This window comes from Protopterus annectens, chromosome 2.part0, assembly GCF_019279795.1.
Source record: "Protopterus annectens isolate FY-2018-M chromosome 2.part0, PAN1.0, whole genome shotgun sequence".
In the NCBI taxonomy this organism is placed as follows: Eukaryota; Metazoa; Chordata; order Ceratodontiformes; family Protopteridae; genus Protopterus; species Protopterus annectens.
In genome coordinates this window covers 1,865,159,575-1,865,180,464 of record NC_056728.1, presented here as the reverse complement: position 1 = coordinate 1,865,180,464, position 20,890 = coordinate 1,865,159,575, and the positions used below count along the sequence as shown (strand labels likewise).

Below are 20,890 nucleotides of genomic sequence, written 5' to 3'. Positions count from 1 at the left end.
TGTCAAATTTTCATAAAAATCTGTCATACTGATATGTTGTTGCCATAATTCTATAATTTCTTTTCTTTCTCCTGACTCTAACTCTTTTTCATTTACTCTTTTATGCCTTTTCCTATTTTAATATATTTCTCATTTTCAAGAATTATTATCCAAATTGCTACATGATTAGAGAACCCATTATATTTAATTCCCTTTTTTGTCATTTTTAGGCCTTCTGATATAAAAAATAATCACTTTCTGTCTTAATTTCATTTTTTTGTAAGTCCAGTGTTTATTTTTCCATATTTATAATTTTCCTCTTTTCATAATGTCAGTAACTATTTTAATATCACAACTATTCTTTTTATTTCTCAAATTATAATTAAAGTCACCTGTCATTATTATATCCATGTTAACACAGACACAATTAGGTATACCTTTAAATATTTTTTTCTTTTTTTGTCATATATACATATAAAGAAAGCTATTAGTCTATATACATATTTTCCATCTTATATACAACTAATGTTATCCATCCCAGTTCTACTATTGTAATATCTAATATTTTTTATATTTTATTGGCATTGTATACACATACCTGAACATGTTTCTTTGCCTATATTCCAAATAACAGTACCATTCCAAAGTTTTTCCTGTTTGCATCCTTTCTTCTCTTAGCATTCAAATGCCTTCTAATACTATTACTTGAACATCTGCAGCAGCCCACCATTATAAAATACTAATTCTTCTCTTAATATTATTCATACTGTTCATGTTCAAAGCTAATATTTTCAACTTTATTGAACGGTTATTAGAATAATTTTCTTACCCCGTACCTTTCTTATTCTCTCTTACCATTTTATTTTTAATTTTTCTTTTTCTTTCCATAACTCTCCTTTATATTAAAGTTTTCTTGCCTTTTACTATATGCCAGTCTGACTCTTCATCTGTTTCATTTATTTCTCTTTCTTTTTCTTTCTTTTTGCCTTTCCCTTGAAATTTAAATACCATTTCTGTGTTTTTTCCTGTTGTGTTGTATAACATTCTTTTCTAACTCTTTTTCTTATATAATTTCATTTTCATTTTCTTGTATTTGTACCTCACATTCTAGCCATGAATGTCCTGCATTACCACACTTCTTGCATTTCCTTTCACATTTCTTTGCATTATGACCTGTCTGACCACATAAATACATTTCTGAAACATTCATTAATTAAATGATCACTTTTTCTACAAAAATAACAAGCCTTTGGTTTTCCTTTGTACCTCACAAAACCTCTATTGCCATGCACAGTAATAATATTAGGTATGTGGATCACATTTTCGTTTTCCATTTTTAAAATTATTCCACATTCCAAACCTCCAGTCAATAATCCTCCTTCATCATACATTTTAGTAGTGCCCATCACTTCTTCACATATTATCAACAAATATTCTCTCAGTTCTTTTGCTCCCACTTCAGGTCTACACTGAATCATGATTCTTTTTTTTTTTGTTTGCATGAAAAAAGCTTGCACAACATATTCTGACCATATAAAGTCTGTTTTTTTTTTCATAGTCCCCCAAAATGTTTTCCATAGCCTGGTCCCACAACCCTCTAAACTGGACGGTTGAAATAGCATATTTTTCTGCTGTTTCTGCCATTTCAAACAGTTTTTTCTGGAAAATTTGTTCTGAATCCATCTCCACCACTGTGGTTAGCTCCATCTCCTTCCTAATCTCCTCACCATCAGCAGACAATGTTTTCTCTGCTCCCACATCACCTGAAAACATTTCTGGTAGGAATTCTAACATTTGTCTTCATTTTCAACACATTTAACTTCCAAATAGCCTTGGCTTTCAACAGCCATGTTTCTCCCTGTTCCCCCTAGCTGGTTGTGTGCTTGGACAGGAAACAGGAAGTCAGGATGTGTAACACTAACTCTCTTCCCCTACTGCAAAGAGTAGAGTTTTTACTGATATATGCATTACATATTATTTACATATTTACATTCTTTACATTTATTTACAAATCTCCATACATTATAAACCTAAATTTAAACATTCCCTCCCCATTCTTTTATCCACAGCCAGAACATTATTTTCTCCAAAATCATTGCCAAAGTTCAAAGTCCATTTTCCATTGTATTTAATTTCATTTAGTCTCTTGTTCCATATAGTCCATGAAACATAAAATATTATTCTGTCCATTTTCTTCACTTCTTCCTGTTTTTATGCGCCATACTAACCAAATTCTATTATGTCTATATATATTTGCTCAAATTTTAACAAACTTTTTACCCTATTATGTTTATATATTTCTTTCCACAAAATATTAACCTTTTCACATTTCAAAAACACATGCTAAGTAGTCGCAAACTCTCCACATTTATTACATATTCCATCTTGCTTTTTTGTGTGGGATATTTGCCTTAACCAGCAATTTTCTAGTAGACAAATCTCCATAAAAAATAATTACATTCTTTAATCTTTCTATAGTTATTATGTCTCATCATTATGGCTTTTTCTATTTATTTCTAAATCTTTCCATGGATCAATGCAATAAAATTCTTTCATAATACTTAAGTACCATTCCTTTCTATTTTTCTCACATATAGTCTTTTTTTATTTTCCATAATACAATTTCGTTTTGATACTTTTTCATTTTTTCATTCACAATGCTTTTATTTATTGTTTTAATTTCCATTCCTTCCCTCAGTTCTTTGTAATTATAATATAGTATCATTTGTATCCATTTTTTTTATTTTCCTTCATAATTCCTTGTAATACCTTATATAAAATTAAAGATGCTGCATGTACTATTGCATTTATCAAACCCAAGCCTCCTTGCTTTTATTTCATATGTAGAATCCATCTCTTGACTGGATTCAGTCTAGAGCCCCAATAAAAGAAACTATAATCATCATTAGTTCATTTTTATATTTAATGGGAATCATATAGATGTTAGCAATATAAGAAATTTTTCCTATTACCATGGTGCTCAACAAGTGTGCTTTTTTCTATATGAAAATCTATATGATTTTCAAAAATTAGTCATATCTTTTACTTCTTTGAGTACATTATCCCATTGTTGTTGTCTGTATTCATTCTTTCCAAATATTATTCCCAATATATCTATATATTTTTAATTGAACTCAATACCTCCTATCATACCTTCAAAACCAAACCATTTACTTTTCTTTTTATTTATACTAAACTAATTTTTAAAATAATTATACTTGATTTTTCATTTACTTTTTCCAATACTTTTTTAACAATTAATACAATGTCATCTGCATAATTATACATTATTGGCAACTGTACTTCCTTCATCATTTTTTATCTACTGCTGTTTGACAATTTATTAATTTCCTTCACTATTACATTCTTAACTAATGAAAATTACACTACTAGCTGAGCAGCCCTGCCTTATTCCACATTCTATTTTTATTTCTTCCCTAATCGAGTCATTTGCATTTAGTTTCACATAGTTTCTTTCATAAATAGATTTTATTACTTGTAATATTTTTAGTTTACATTATATGCCTGCAAAATGTCCCATAATGATTTATACTGAATATTATCATAGACTTTACTTATATCCCCTATCATAACCTTTGCATTTACTTTGCATCTACATTTTTATTTATAATATCAACTATTCTCTTATTATTCATGATAACTCTTGACTCCCTTTTCCTTTTTTTCCAAATATATATTTGGGCATATATTCTATCCAGTTTTTTGTAACCTTTTTGTTATTATTCTCATAAAAAATATAATAAGGATTATTCAATATTATAGGTCTCCAGTTTTTTATCTCCTCTTTATTTCCTTAAAAATAAATTGTATAACTCCTATATATATCTCATTCTCTTTAATTCCCATTTCTAACCATTCATTCATAACTTCTATAAAAAATACTTTTGCCACTCTTTCATTTCTTTATACATAACATATTCAATTCCATCTAATCCTGTTGCAGAATTCATGTTAATATATTTTAGAATATCATTCAATTGTTTAATAGTTATACTCATTATCTTCATTATTTATTTTTTCACCTTTATAAATTTGCTCTATGTTTTCTTCTCTTTTAACAAATAATTCCAATACACATTCTTTAATTATTTCATATATTCCTTATTGTTGTCTTATTTGCTTACCTTCTTTATTTTTTAATTATCTTATAAGTTTTCCTTCTTTTATCATTTTACTCAGATATTGTGCTACCTCTTCTTTCTTTCCTTGTAAACAATATTTTGTTTATATAACAAGTTGTTAATTTTAATTTAATTAATTTTATATATTTCTCTTTCTTTTTCATAAAATGAATACTAAGTCTCTAAATATTTCTTGACAATGTCTTAGATCTCTCTCTTTTTCTTTTCTTCTTTTCTTCCTTATACATTCTAAAAACACTTTTTATATTTCTTTTTAAAATTAAGCCACCGAAGAGTCCAATTCTCATAAAACTCTCTCATATTCATATGATTTTTCCATAATTCCAAAAGTTATTTTTTCTGTTCTAAATCTAAAATCTTTTCTTTAATTCTCTTTATTCCTTTTCCTATTATTATATATTCTTCATTTTCCTGTACTTTAAACCATAGTCACATGATCTGAAAATCCAGCATACCTAATTCCTAACTTTTAAACTATCAGATATTAAAAAAAGAATCAATTTCTGTCCTAAGTTTATTCTTTTTGTAGGTGCAGTGGTTATTTTCCCATACACTTAAATTTCCACTTCTTATAATTTCTTTAACCATTTAACATCACAATTGCTCTTACATTTTCTTAAATTACACTTAAAATCACCCACCACTATAATGTCCATATTTACACAAACATATTCAAGAATATTTTTAAACATCCTTTCTTTCTTTTTTTTGCTACATATACATATAAAGCTATAATTCTATACACATATTTTTCCATCTCAAGTCTATAACCATAATTCATCGTAGTTCCACTATGGTTACATTTAATATTTTAATGCTTTCTTGCTATAACATACATATGCCTGAGCATGTTTCTTTCCCCATGTTCCAAACATTCCAAAGTTTTTCAGTTTGTGTTCTTTCTTCCTCTGTTAATAATAATCTGATACCTTTTAAAACAATAATATGTGCATCTACTGCAGCACACCATTGTAATATACCTATTCACGTCTTAAGATTTTTCATACTGTTCACATTTAAAGCTAATATTTTCAGCTTTTTAGAACAGTTAGTATAAAAATGTTTACCCCTTTCTTTTCTTATTTTCTCTAAGCATTATATTTTTGAATTTTCTTTTCTTTAACTCTTTTGCCTATCAATTTTTTTTTATTTCTTACTGTGTGCCAATCAGCTTCTTCCTCACTTGTCTCCTGTTTCTTTTTCCTTGTTACTTTCATTAACTTCATATATAAGCTCTTTATCAGTCATATCTTTTTGTACATTTTCTTGTATAACACATTTCTCTATTTCTTTCTCATCATATATAACTTAATTTTCATTTTCTTGCACATTCATTTCACATTCTAGTCATGAATGACCAGCAGTGCTGCATTTTTTTGTACTTTAATTCACATTTTTTGCATTATGCCCTATTTTGCCACACAAATAATATCTTTTTTTATCACAGTCATTGATTAAATGATAATTTTTCCACAAAAAAAAAGCAAGTCTTTGGTTGACCCCTGCATTTCACAAAACCTTTATTACCATGAACAATAATAATACTAGGTACATGCATAGCACTATCATTTTCCATTTTCATTATTTCTTGACATTCTCATCCCCCAGTCCATAGTCCTCTTTCATCATATATTTTTGTAGTGTCCATTACTTCTTTGCATATAGGTAAAAATGTTCTTTCAGTTCTTTTGCTTCAACTTCATTTCTAAACTGGCTCATTGTTCCTTTTTTTTTGTCTGTAAAAAGCTTTCACCACATATTTTGACCATGGATAAATATTTTTCTTTTGTTCATATGCACCCAAAAAAAATTCCATGGCCTGCCTAGTCTCAAATATCAAGTCAGAAAAAATTTCCTTTATTAATTAAAATAGATGCTCTTACCTCTTTTGGTTTGACACTCAGAGGTGCTATGACAGAGTCCCAAACCTCATACCTGTCCAAACTTTCTTCTTTTTTACTGTTCACATGTATTGTATACTTCTTTTTTGTTTCTTTTATTTCTTCTTTCTTCTTTGTGCCTTCTCCAACAGTTTGTGCATACGTTTGTGTCTCTGGAACTTTTTCTGGCATAGTCTCTTCTTCTCTTTTTTTTTCTTCTATTTTTTCCATCATGTCACTCCATGAAATTGTTGCTCCACTTTGGTTTATGATTTCTTCAAAATAATCACCCACCACCCTTCTGATTGGAGGTTTGTAATTATGCATTTTTCAGAGGTAAATGTCTCTCCTTCAAACAATCTCCTTGGAAGTTTTCCTCTGTATTGACCTTAGTTACAGCTACAATCTCCTTTTCCTCCAATGTCACTGTTTTTTTCTGCACCCACATCATCAGAAAAAAAATTATGGTACCAGTTCTACCATTTCAACTACATTTTCAGCAACTTTCACTCCATTTTCAGCAAAAGCTAAACCAGGCATGTTTTTTCTGTGTTCCTCCTAGCTGCCTCTGTGCCTGGACAGGAAACAGGAAGTCAGGATGTATAATACAAAAAGCCTTCCCCTGACTGCCAAGAGTAGGGGAAGTTCTCCAATGCCCTGACAAATTCCCCCACTAGTATAAATATCAACCTGGGTCTCCAGTGAAGGGAGGTCACTAGTTTAGTGAGACTAGCCTGGTCAACAAAGTATAAATGAAAATAAAATAAATACAAAAATATGCTGTATAGCAGTATTTATTCATGCCCCCCCAAAGTATTGTACACATGGGCCCACACATAAAATTGATAATATTTTCTTATATGTGCACACACATATTGACATTGCTCCTGACAAGTGAGGCCTATCATACAGCACAAACACACAAGCATGCATTTATTCCACAGCTATCTACTGGTAAATTGGGGGAATGGCAACTAGCCAGTGGCATATTTCCGAGGTGTTGAGGGAACCCAGATTACCCAGATAAAGTCTACCCAGAGAAAGAAAGAACATGCAGATTTCATACAAATAGAATTGCAACAAATGGCTGAATCAAAGAAGCAAACACTGTGATAAGGTAAGGTATTAGCTATACTGCTATGAAAATGATCCTCTACTATCATATTCATCCTGTCAGGACCAAAAGAAGATAGCCACTTCTTGTGTACAATGTTGTTGTTGTTTAGCTGTGGACAAAACAGAAATAAATTATTACTAATTCATTTTTGTAGCTACATTGTAGAACTTCTCCACTAACAGTCATTTTCATCTACAAATAGCATACAAACCAATCTATTACATATACTTATTGACTGGTGACACCTTATATATCCAACTGTGTTAAAATGCCATACTAAAGTATCGAAGCTTGCTCTACACAAATGCCCAATAGTTCTGCAAAGCAAAACTAAAGGCTGTTTAATATGATCATGGCAACAGTCATTTTCATCCATATATAGTCCTTGTATACAGCAATCATGTGCTCCATTGACTGTGTGCTTCTCAGATGTCTGACCATTGTAAAATATAATGGACAGAGTAATGCATTTACAATTTGTTTCACACAAACATTAGTCATACTAACTTATTCCAACATTATTCACATATAAGTCCTACACAGAATAATGACTGACTTCAGCAGATGACAGGTGGGCTAAGCTGGATAATTTTTATCCACAAGAAGCCCATTTATCCAACAGTAATAGCCACATAGCTGAATGTGTATACCTTAGATGTCAGACTAATGAATGAATGACAATGAATAAATTAATATATAAATCATACCTCAGTGATGTATTTCAGTTCACTACTGTCACAACAAAACTGTGCAACGCATACATAGAGACACAAAAATTTCCCCAATTGCAGCCATTTTTTGACTATGTACCCCTCCCTACGATAAAATGAATAAATATATAAATGACGGCCAGAGTAATATGTTTCTGTTTATCAGACTTTTATACTCACCCCATTGCAACCATCCTGTTCCCACAAATAGCCCTATGTACAGATGTATTATCAAGACTTAGAGTGACACACACACACACACACACACACACACACACACACACACACACACACACACACACACACACACACACACACACACACACACACACACACACACACACACACACACACACACACACACACACACACACACACACGCGCACACACACAAAATCAGTCCTCAAACTACATTAGTTTGGTTGTGCATACCTCAGACAGTTACTGTGATCAAATAAATGAACAAATATAGAAATAATGGTTATTACAACATGGATACCAACTTGGGTGGTCTTGAATCATAAGCATATTTTGGATAGGAAAATAAATCCTAAAGCATTGCCCTTTATGGACAAAATTAGTCTGATAAAATATGGGGTCATGGACCACATAATAACCTGTGTCTCATCTTTGCAAACTTTATTTCAGTCCGTAGATTTATTGCAATATATGATGGTTCTTCAACCTTTCCACAGGAATCCTAATTTTAAACTAAATAATCAGCTGATCGATCTCAGCAAATTTCCATTAATACTTAATCTGACTCTATTTGATGTTTTTAATAAACTTGACTTATCGGCTTTACAAATTAGACAGGAAATGAATCTACCTAGAAGTTACATTGTTATAATGAGACAAGTTAAAGAACTTGCCTTGAGCTACTTTAGGAACTTTAAACCTGCAGCGGATTTGTGGATAAGTGCTCTGAATTGTGGCAAGCTATCCAACAAGACACTAAATTTATAGCAACTGCATATAAATTAATTAAGGATTTGAAATTTCAGGACAAAATTTTGCTTTCAGAGTATTGGGTAAAAAAGTAACAGTAACAGACAATCAGATATTAAAAGCAATTGATATAACTAGGAAATCAGTTTCTTTTCAAAACTGATGTACACAATTGATGATTTGGAACAATGCATATTACACACATCTTAGATTACATAAATTTAACCCTAGGAATTCTCCAATTTGTCCATACTGTGCAGATCAAACAGCGGATCTTCTTCATATGTTCTGGAGTTGTAAATGCGTATATAAACTTTGGAACTCTCTTAAAGTACAACTGCAAAAGATGGGTTATCAAAGTTCTACACTGTCATGGGAATTTATGATTCTACACATTCCTCCAAGAGAGCTTTCCAGATCGCAAACTATTATTTGTATGAATATTTTTTGCTGATGAAACTCTATATAGCCACAAATTGGCTAGAACCACATAAGACATCATGGAATAATTTTAAGCTTGTGGCTATAAAACATATACTAGCACATAAATTACTTCTGAAACAAACTAACAAAATATTAATAACCCGAAAATATGGGAAAAGGTCTTCAATATTATATTAGCATGATACTGATTTTAGGAATATATTAAATATAGGAAGCATTTCATGTAGATATTGTATAAATGGTTTGTAGTAGTTATAGTGTATTATGTGTGTGATGTTTATTGTATTTTTGTAATGTTTTTGGAAAATATATTTCAATAAAAATTTATTATGGAAAAAAAAAAAGAAATAATGGTTATAATAATGTATTTACAGTGCATCTTCCAACACACATATATGACCATCAGTTGCAGTCCCTTTTATGATGTGCAGTCCACACATGTTTTATCACAATTAAATGAACAAATAAATACATAAATAATGGCTGCATTACTACATTTCAGCTCAGTGTTCTCAAAACCAAAGTCTTCCTTGGTTAGTGGATGGCTACCTTGCTTGTAATCCCTAAAATGCTTTTAAAATAAATATATACAACAGTGTTAAGTATAAAAACTTAAATTTTCTGACTGATATTGCAGGTTATCAGTAAAAGTAAGACAAACTAAAGATATTCCTTCCAAACATGTATATTTAATGGTCAGATACAGAAAATGCGTTTGGAGAAAAACTGATAGTAGTTCATAGGTTCATAGAGGGTTACTAATCTAATGGCCTAGAGCCCTCACAAGCCTAACGATATTTATCCCAAATGACCCAATTATCGGTGGTTAGGTGAGTGAAGCTTGAAGAGGTAAGGGCCTAAGGTAGTTAATAATGACTTCATCTGTCCAGGAGGGATATGGGTGCCATCCTAGGAGTGAATTTGCAATCACCCATCCATTGATTTAGGTTGTGTTTGAAGAGGGTCAGGGTGGGGCTCTGTTTGACATGAATTGGAAGTTTGTTCTAGAGATGTTTCAATCTCTGGGAGATGTACCTATCTCTCCAGCATGACCAGTTCATGTCAGAGGCTAGGTTAAGATCCCTGTATTGAGGGACCCTATTGCAGTTTGATTTATGAATGTGTAACATTTCCATCAGGGGAGGGTCAAAGACTGCCCTGTAAGCCAGGCACAGGTCACACCTTAGCAACCTGTAGGAGACAGAATACAGTGGCAGGGCTAACAGTCTTTCGGAGTAAGACTTGTTTTGTGTACCCTGTAATTTCTTGGTGAGAAACCGCTGTGGTGTCTCCAGTTATTGCAAGTGTTTGGTGAGGTACATGCAAAAGGGAGCATTATACTCAATTATTAGTCTGATGAGGGACGAGCGCAATGGAATTATTACATCCTTAGATGGGATGCCTTTACTTATAAGATGTGCCACATAGAAGGATTTCCTTACTACTGTGGATACATGGTGGTCAAAGTTCAGGTTGTTATCAACCTGAGTACTCAGATGATGTACCGCTAGGTCTACACTTGGGGGAGGGTTGCTGTCTTTGATGTAATTAGCATGAATGTCAGCATTCTCAATTTGAATAATAATGCATTTTTTTGCATTTAGCTTTAATCCCTGGCTTTTGCACCAATCATTTGTCTGTGTTAACCCAGTCTGCAGTATATTAACATCACTGGGGGACTCAATGATTGCTCCCAATTTGCAATCGTTATCGGACTTGGTAAGCCACAGGCCATCCAAGTTTGCTTGGACGTCTGAGAAATAAATTCCAAACAGTAAGGGGCCCAGTACAAAGCCCTGTGGTATACCACTGGTGCCTCTTCTTTTTGCTGGAGGTGAAGTCATCCACTTTGACAATCTGTGTCCTGTCAGTGAGCCAGGTTGCTACCCATCTGGTAATATAAATCAAGACAGGCAGTATTCACTGTCTTTCCCTTGTCCAGGGCCTAGGTGACTTTCTCAAAGAGGTCAACCATGTTTAACAGGCATGAGCTACCTTTAACGAATTCAAACTGGGTTAGGTCCAGAGTATGGAGATGTCTTTGTTAATAAGGTCCATAATGATTCTTTCCATGGCCTTACAGATGAGGCTAATCAAGCTTATGGGCCTATAAGGGTCGGTTGGTGGTCCTCCTTTATGCAGAGGAATTACTGATGCTGTCTCCCATTCTACCTGATCATAGCCAGGTCTCAGGCTGTGGTTGAACAGAGATCCAAGTGGGTGTGCTAGGTCATGTTTTAAGTTGTTTAAAAGGCAATCTGGGATGTTGTCTGGTCCAATTGATTCCATGATTTTGGCCTTGGATAGTGCCAAGTTGACCTGCTCTCTTTAGATAATAGGATGAGAAATGGTGGCAGGTATTCTTTGAGAGATGACTGGAGGGGACAGGGTGGTGAAGTTTGCTCCAAAGCTTCCAGCTAGCAGGTTGGCTATTACCCTCAGTTATGTATGAATGGTGCCATCCACGAATAGTTCTGCTCACAGCTATGTATTCTCTTTTAGATTTTGGACACAGTTAAATAACCTTTTATGATCATCCTTAGCTAGGGGGGTTAATTTTGCTTTGTAATTAGCTTAGGAGGACTTGACAAGCTCTCTAATTTGTTTGTTAAAGCTAGAGAGGGATTTCTTCCTCTGCTGAGCCAGTTCCCTCTTGCACTTGGATATTCATTTCTTTCTCTTGTTGCATAGCCTGTTTATACTAGTGGTCCATCAGGCTGGCTTGTTCTTTTGGCAAGATCTGGTTTTAATCTGTTCAGGTAGAGCCAATTCTATACAACTGCTTCAGTGGTTATACAGGGTATTGGTGTACAACTCTGCATTAAGAGTCCATGTTATCTGTGTTTCAGGGGGCATTGAAACTTCTTATACCATCACTTCATAGGTGGTAGCTTGTCTTTGAAAAATTCTTAAGCATGTTTGAGCTTGATTGGGTTTCTGGTCTTATAATTTCATTGAATTAGACTAATTTATGGCCTGATATTACCAGGGGGGACATCACATGGGGTGGGGGGGGTGCAATGCTCTCCCATGTTAGTGAATGTTTGAGCCTCTTGGGGGTGTGATAACTAACTGTTCCAGAGCATTTTCATTGACAAAATCCAAGAACGTCTGAGCCAGCATGTCTGTGGTCATGTATGTTTCACAGTTGATGGTAGAATAATTAAAATCACTCATGAGTAAGGTGTTGCTGTATGGCAAGTGACTCCAGTAAGTCCAGGTATGTGGTATACCTTTTCCTGTTTTATGGTGGGGGACCAATATCTAGTTATGATGTGGTAGTGGGCTTTTCCTATTGTTAATTGAACATGGGGTAGCTCAAGACAGTCATATTGTTTGACCAATCTCAAGGTGTACTTATCCTTAATAAAGATGGATACACCTCTCCCTTTGGTTCTTTCATGCTCAGTTTGTGGTCTGAACATATGGAAGGCATTGTAGCCCTGCACAGCTGGCGTGCTTTCCGTGCCTCTGAACCAAGTCTTGGTGACTGCGCAGACATCAGCATCTTCCAAAGTGAGGAGCGCTTCCAGGGAGTGCAGTTGCCCATATTGTGTAGCTTTAGGACTGTACTACAGTGAATCCTATTCTCAACACATTTTATTTGTCCACATTGGTGATATGATAACACAGTCTCATTAATGATTCTTTTACTCAGTCTTCATCATGCAATTATTCATAGAACTGTGACTTATGAAAATATGTCTTGCAAAGTAAGCCTGCATTATTTGCATATCTGCTAAATGAGCTGTATGTTGCTGTTATGCGATGTTTTATTTCTGTCAATATTCAGTAAAATTGTTTTGTGTTTCATACAGTCACGAATTTTCATATGGAATTGATGCTGCAGTCTATAAATGAAAGCTGTTTTCTGCAGTCCTTTCTGTAAACCAATAATACCCTATACTACCTATTAGCCATCTAACTACATCCACTCCCCTGTTTGCTTTAAGTCTAAACTTTATTGATTTACAGCATTTTTTTCTTAATGGCATTGCACTACTTAATATTTCCTTTGTTTGAACTAGGCACCGAAAAACTTTCTTAATATCTATTACAATGTACCTTTCACACCACACACACACAAACACGCACGCACGCACACACGCACACACGCACACACACAGACATGCGTGTAAATAAAGTCTTGCACACTAGTTGGCTATGGTATACAGTAAAATAAATAAAGAAATCTGATACCTTGGCTGTTTTGCTTTCAATGGGGGGGCACTGCAGCATTAGCATGAGTTGACCCTAAGTACATTATATCACATTTCTTATAAACAAGAGTGCATCGAGATGACATAATAGTATTAAAACATAAAGTACCAAAAGCTGTATGAGAGATAAAGAACACAAAATGGAATAAGAATGATAGAAAACAACCAGGTAAAAGGTAAGAAGATATACCTTGGATAAACTTGAGGGTTAAAGATGAACATGTGCAATAGTGTGTGGTATAGCCATGGCATTAGAAATTGTATACCAACATCGAGAATGTAAACCCTCTCCTTTGTAGTCTACTCACAGACCCAGCAAGAACACTTTTTTGAAGAAAAAAATCCCTTAACTCTTACAATGAAAAATATCCAGCAAAGTTTATAAAAATGCCTTTTTAATAAAAGATTTGCAAGTTGAACTCTATGCCTAAAATCTCAGTCAGCCCATATACCACACTCAATAATGTTGACAAAACTACCTGCAATCAAATTTAAGAAGGCAGGAAGTTTTTTTTTTTTTTCTGGGGAACAATGATAACATCTTTTTTTTTTCTGCAGATCACCCAGGCTGGCATATTGAGGGGCTTCAACATCTAAATAACTTTTCAAAACCAACATATCAAAGTAACTCAATGAAGTTGTAAAATCTGTAGTTATTACAGCTTCTCAAGACAAAAGAATTATAAAAACGGCGTACTAAAGGCAAAGTTTACAGATCTGTAGAAACAATTGAATTCCTATATTAAGCAAGCAATAATGCCTGACAGGCCTGTGGCATTGGGTCTTACAACACTCCTGGGTGGGCATTAATTACACATTAACATACACCCTGTTGGGCATTATTGCTTGCTTGTTGCCCAACTGAACATAATTACATCAGACAGGATAGCTGAGTTATGGGGGTGGATTCAGTGACAGTGCAGAAATATAGGTGTCTCTGATAAACTACTTAAGTTGTTTAATTTGAGAAGTTTTAAATTCATTGAGAACAACTGTCATTTTAAATAAAAGGACTGCCTTTTATACCAACTGAAAGAGCCATTTTGGTACAAACTGTCATATACTTAAAGTTGTTTAAAAGAAATCTGAATCCTTATTAAATGTTAAATGAAATTTCCTTGAATAAATCTTTCAGCGTCTCTGTTTTGAAAAGCTTAGTACATTCAGCTATGCTCCTCAGTAAACATTAAGCAATTTCTGAGGTTATGTGTGAACTAGACATTACAGAATTTCCTTCCAAACTACATAATACTTCTTGTTACAATATTTCTGCTTAACAGCTTAAGATTGTTGAAGGAATTAAAAGACCTTATGTTTATGAAAGTGGATAAAGAGGTAGGGATAGTTATTAAGAACACTTCTAACAAGCAACATATGAAACATTTGTTAGCAGATAATAGCTGTTACAAGTATGTGAAGGGATATTAATTTAGATTCAAAATGATTAATAGCACTTTATTGGATGAGTTCTGTAATGAGTCATCTCATCAAATGTCTTTGATCTTTTGGACAGTAGGCACTCAGAGATTAACAGTATGTTTATAGGTCATATGGAGAATTTATGACACCTTAGAGATTTTAGTCATCTGCAGACTTTCTCAACCATAGGCGTTTGGTGTCTACTTTAATGCCGAATAAGTAGATACGAAACAAGAATGGTCCAAAGACCTATCCCTGAGGTACACCCGTAGTAACCATTCCTTTAGTTGAGAGTGTACCTGCAACGCTAGCAGACTGAGTTCTCTCAATGATCTAGTTTGCTAACCAGTAAGTAACTTAGCTGTTTACATTTAATTGGATTAGCTTATTAATGATACTCAAGTGTGAAATAGTATTGATGGCTTTGTCCAAGTCTAGTCATTGCATGTAAACCAATTTACTTGAGTCTAATACTATAGTGACGTTTTCAAAAAAGTCCCCAGATTCAAGAGGCAAGATCTGCCTTTATACTCCCACATTTTTTGGCCCAGGTTTTGAAAACTGTCTTTATCTATGTTTCTGAGGTCCATAATGATGAGCTCTAATGCTGATAAGTCTAGAGTTTCCTGGGTCAGTCAATGGTATCCCTTTGTGAAGTGATGACTACAGCAGTTCTCCATACTTTTAGCACAAAACCTGTGTAGAGGTTATTATTAAATAGATGTAATAAAGTGTCAGCTAAGCAATGATACTGAGAAGAAGACAACCTGAATATACCAGCAGACCTAGCGTTTTTATCTTTGTAGTGAGTGCTTAGGACTTCCTCAGAGATGATGTGCAGTGGTGATGTTGACATGCCAATGTTTTGTTAGAAATATGGGAAAGAAGCGGGTAAAGTCTGTGCTGCATTGGTCCACTAATATGTTGGCAATGCCCTCATGGAATGACTATGTGATATTATTTTGTATTAACTCATAACATTGTTGGTTATAATTTCTAGGTCCCTGGCATAGCCAAAGAAATCTTTGTGATTATCCTTAGCATGGGTGGTAAACCACATCTAACAATTGTACATGGAGGACTTGATTTTGTTTCTAAGTTCTCTGCAGATCATTTGATCTTTTTCTTGACTCATGTGGTGTTAAGGATTGCTTTTATAAGCTAGGAGTTCCTTCCCCCACTTGAATATTTTTTGTATTTTTGTATAATTTGTTGCTACTGGGGTTTCACCAGATGGGTTTGTTATTAAATTTAACACTATATGTATAAAGAGGATAGTGCTAGGTTCTGTGGTGAGGGATATCAGTTTATTATCATCTGCCTTATGGTCTGTTGATGTAATAGAGGGAATACAATTGCTGGCATCTTTGTGGTATTGAGTTTTTGTTTATCATTTGAAGACTGTGAAGGACTTCTAGGTCATGGCCCAGCATCATGAGTATGGATGTTAAATGGTTCTTAGGAGCACTGATATTCTCCCACCAGCTACAATGTCTAGTAAAGCATTCAGTCCAAAGGAGTGTTAGGTATTAAAACTCTGCACTGCTGAGTTGTTTTGACTTTTCTGAAAGCATATTTCACCATGCATACCTCAACATTTCAATTGATAGGAATGTCTGCAAAGAATGTAACCTTTTGTTTAGGTTTTTAGCATTGAACTATTGCACTCTTATATGAATTTGATTCTGGCTGGCTATGTGAGTAATTTGAGGATATTGACCTTGTATAAAAAGTCACTATGGGGAATAAAAAGTATTAGCCAATATAGAGATTCCATGAGGAAAGATATACAGATGATCCCTAGCATAAGTAGCTTCAGCAGTCTACCATTACATCCCAAGGTGATACATGTTGGATCCAGTAAGAATGACACCAGTACTTAAGCCAAAAATGAAAGCCCGTTATCTTTTGTTTATATTGCAATATCTTTCTTGGTGGTAGAATACTGCTGAATATTAGTTTAACTCCCTTTACAGATACATATTCAGACAGCTCCAACATGTCCATTTTCATATGATCCAAGAAGTTGAGCTTCAAGTCATTCACTCTCTTACACACAATGATAATGCCATATGTGTACCTGGGTTTAAGGGACTTGTGACATATCCTCTCCTAGCACATGACAGGCAGCTAACCATTACTCTTCTTTTATGCAGAATGGTGTGTGGAGGATCTTTGTGTCTAAATATGATGTTAACCATAAGCAGGATGTTACTACATGAACTAGCTTGGCTTTGCTGCCTTAAGGGCTTCTGTGTGCTTAATATGTGCCTTTTGTTAGTGTCTATATTTCGTAAAGTGCCGCAGCCAGCTGTATTTAGGATATGAGCTATGTTCATGCTAGGATGCATGCAGGAGGTGAATTTGAGAGTTAGGAATGCTGTCTATTCTCCATAGTCCTATGAAGATTAGATAAAGATTTTATAGTGGCATCAGCATAAGATGGCTTAGAGTTTGTTGTCTGTTGATGTTGTATAGCTGTGGGTAGGGATACGACAGGGTTGAGCTCACTGCATGTAACTGACTGAGAGAGGGGCACTTTTAGTTGAATTAAGTATTTACACCACTCATAAATGGAGTCATTTAGATTTAGTAGGAGTTTGTTATCAGTGACCAGGAGGCAGTTCGTACACTGCCTCAGCATTCCAAGTGCCAAAAGGCTGACAATAAATGAAGGATTTGTGTGTTGACTCTCCATAATGACCAGTGCTTCAGATCTAAAGAAGAGCTTGGGAAATATTACATATATGGACGTTTGTTGGACTGATTATATGCTCAGTGTAAGCCTATGCTACTCAGTTCAGCTGGTGCTCAGAATGAACAGATCAATGCAGCTAAGTGGAATCTCATGTATCTCAGTGTAAGCAGTTTTTATTCAAAGCAGAAACAGATAAGAAACTCACTGATGATATAAGAAGGCACAAGAAGAAAGACTTATACTTGCATTTACTATCTGCTATGGAAGTACTCCTACCACCGTGCTGTACACAGCATGCAACACAATAAATACAACAGAAGCTTACAAAAGAACCAATGTAAACTAGGTGAAATCTGAAGCCCAAGTGCTGTAAACCTCCAAGAATCATTCAAACTCTCTCTTAGATGAATATCAAATCATTCTAGAATGGCTACTTCCTCTGGCCAAACTGTTGTTCTTTAAATGGCAAAAGAACAATTAACAATATTGTGCAAGGAAGCATTAGCTGAAAATTCCTGAACTGATATAAAAATAGTACAGGGAATGCAAAAACAGCTCAAAATGTGTGAACAATACAAAGCAGTTAACAGATAATGTAAAAAAAGAATAGCTTGACATGCATAGAATAGCTATACAATTTAAATGCAAAACACGAAAAATAACTTTCCTTTTTTTTTCCCTCACTTTTCAGATGCAGAATCTTGTTCAACAGTGAAGTCATGGGGCTGAACACTCTACAGTCTCTTTAGGAAGACAAAGGCAGAGCTGACAACCACACAACTTAAATGTAGACAAAGCTACATTATAAATGGCAATGCATTAATGTACATATGAGTCACCATCACAATAGCAGTACCATAACTAGAACCTCTGCATATCCAAATATATAACATTTGTTTTCTATGATTTTTTTCAGATTTGACAATCTTAAACATTTTAATAAGGCATAATTATTTTGCAGCAGACATGATAAACGAGTATCAGAACTATATAATGAATATCCCTGAATAGTGCCAAATTACCTGAGAATTTTCCTCAACTCTCTTTCCCTTTTTTGAAATAAATACAGATAAATTATATTGTTTTTACTATACCTTCAACTGTAGTTGCAGAAGTCGTTGTCGTAGTTGAAGTAGTTGACACTGAAGATCAGGTCACAGAGAAGATATGGGGAAAAGCAAAACAAAAACAATTTTTTTTTATTTTTGTTTGGTTAAAATATATCAATTTAAACAACACTGTTCTCAGGTGGATTGAATTATACCATACAACTTCAGATTTAAATTGCAAGAACATTAGAATTAAACATACTTCAGTCATGTTTATAAGCATTGCACATATATATTAATATTTACAGACGATACCTAATACTGAGGAAATGTATTTTTCCAGCTTTAAGAGTAATAAGCACTTTCCTTAAGGAAGAACAAATCAAGAAAAAGGGAAAACTAGTTGTACAGGAACGATAGCGGCATATGACATAATAAAACAGACTTGTTATAAATATTAATGTAAGATTTGTGTTAAAGATCACCTTGCATTCTTCTTATAAACAAGAAAACAGGGTTTGAGCTGGTATTTCTTGTTTAATTGATTCAGTAAAAAGAAAAGATGAGTGCTTTCACTCTTGTCAGAGCTTCGTCAGATCCAAGATCGACATATAAGTAACGAGTAATACATACTTTTCAATTTTCCTTATAAAAAGCCACAGAAATTATAATGAAGGAAATAATCCCAAAGCACATAAAATTATCTCATTCAGTAACAGTGATTGGAACAGTGGTACATAACTAGTTTGCATTTTTATTGTGACTGATGATATTCACTGTATCTAAGTACAAAACCTCTGTGTATCTGTCTGTTAATCAACGTGATGGGTATAGTGTCAAATAACAATGTAAAAATCTAGTGCTGGATTTTTTATATTACCATAGTAAATAATAAAACAGATGTCAGTGGCATTCACTTCAGTGTGAAATACTGTGATGCTAGAGGGGAGGAGTACAGTGGTTATCTGAACTCAGAAAAGAATAATGCTGTTAAGGGCAGAGGTATAATTAGAACTTAACAACTGTATGTGAGTCAAGGAAGTGCTTGAGGAAAAAAAAATTAAAGTCAATTGCCCTCGGGGCTGGTATGGGCGGCCGCGGTGGTGCAGCGATTAGCATTGCCACCTCACAGCAAGAGGTTCTCTGGTTCGATCCTTGGCTGGGGTGCCTTCTGTGCAGAGCCTGCATGTCCTCCCTGTGTTCACATGGGTTTCCTCCGGGTGCTCCGGTTTCCTCCCCCATCCCAAAGACATGCTGTAGGTAGATTGGACACTTTAAATTGGCCCTAGGTTTGAGAGTGTGTGTGTGTGTGCCTTCTGTGGAAGGTTGGGCGCTGGGCTGGCAACTCAACACCGTAAAACTCCACTGTCAATCATGAGTGGACAGGTGATCCACTGTGGCGACCTCTAACCGGGAAAAGCCGAAAGAAGAAGAAGAAGCCCTCAGGGTTGGTACCAAGACAAGCTAAAAGAAAAAAAAGTGTAAAGATGTGAATGCCTGAAAATTCCCAGGCTCAGAACCCATTAGGGAGGGGGGGTAGAAAGGGTGAGAGATGGGCCATACAAGAGGACAGAGTCAAGACAAACCAAAAAAAAAAAATATAAACTGCATGTGCAAATACTTACACACACACACACACACACACACACACACACACACACACACACACACACGCTCTCATGCATGCACACATATCTATATCTGGGTCTACTGTAAATAATCGAAAACTCACTTTTTCGAAAATGAACAGTAGACCCATGATTATGTGAAAGTGCACTTCCACGAACATCGGTTCAATGAATCAATAAAGAACAGAGAAACATTGTTTTTACAGAGGGGCAAGCTCCCCTGTGCCCCCCACACCCCCTACTTAAATATACCAACTCCGTGATCTCAGTACAGGGGGGAAACACATAAATTCCCTTTCCCCACTGCAGTGTGTTCCTTAACGGTTCGTTGAACCATTCTTCATGGAAGTGCACTTTCGCTTAAGTGCACTTTCACGTAACCAAGAGTCCACTGTTCGTTTTTGAACAAGTGGATTTTCGGTCTTTTACAGTAGACCCATATATCTACATCTACATCTATATCTATATCTATATTTACACACACACGTGTATACATATATAAACACACACACACACACACACACACACACACACACACACACACATATATATATATATATATATATATATATACACACACATATATAAACTTACATGCACATACATATATACATATGCATACATACATATAAACA

The 20,890-nt window shown here is 34.6% G+C and overlaps 1 protein-coding gene across 2 annotated transcripts in view; it reads right to left on the bottom strand.

The window, feature by feature from the left end:
- LOC122793781 (receptor-type tyrosine-protein phosphatase eta-like) overlaps nt 1–20,890 on the bottom strand; it is a 94,453-nt gene that overhangs the window by 59,681 nt on the left and 13,882 nt on the right. For both annotated transcript variants that reach the window (XM_044061971.1, XM_044061972.1), the window contains exon 3: nt 18,673–18,720. In XM_044061971.1, the coding sequence (XP_043917906.1) occupies nt 18,673–18,720 (48 nt within the window). The remainder of the gene's footprint in view (nt 1–18,672; nt 18,721–20,890) is intronic.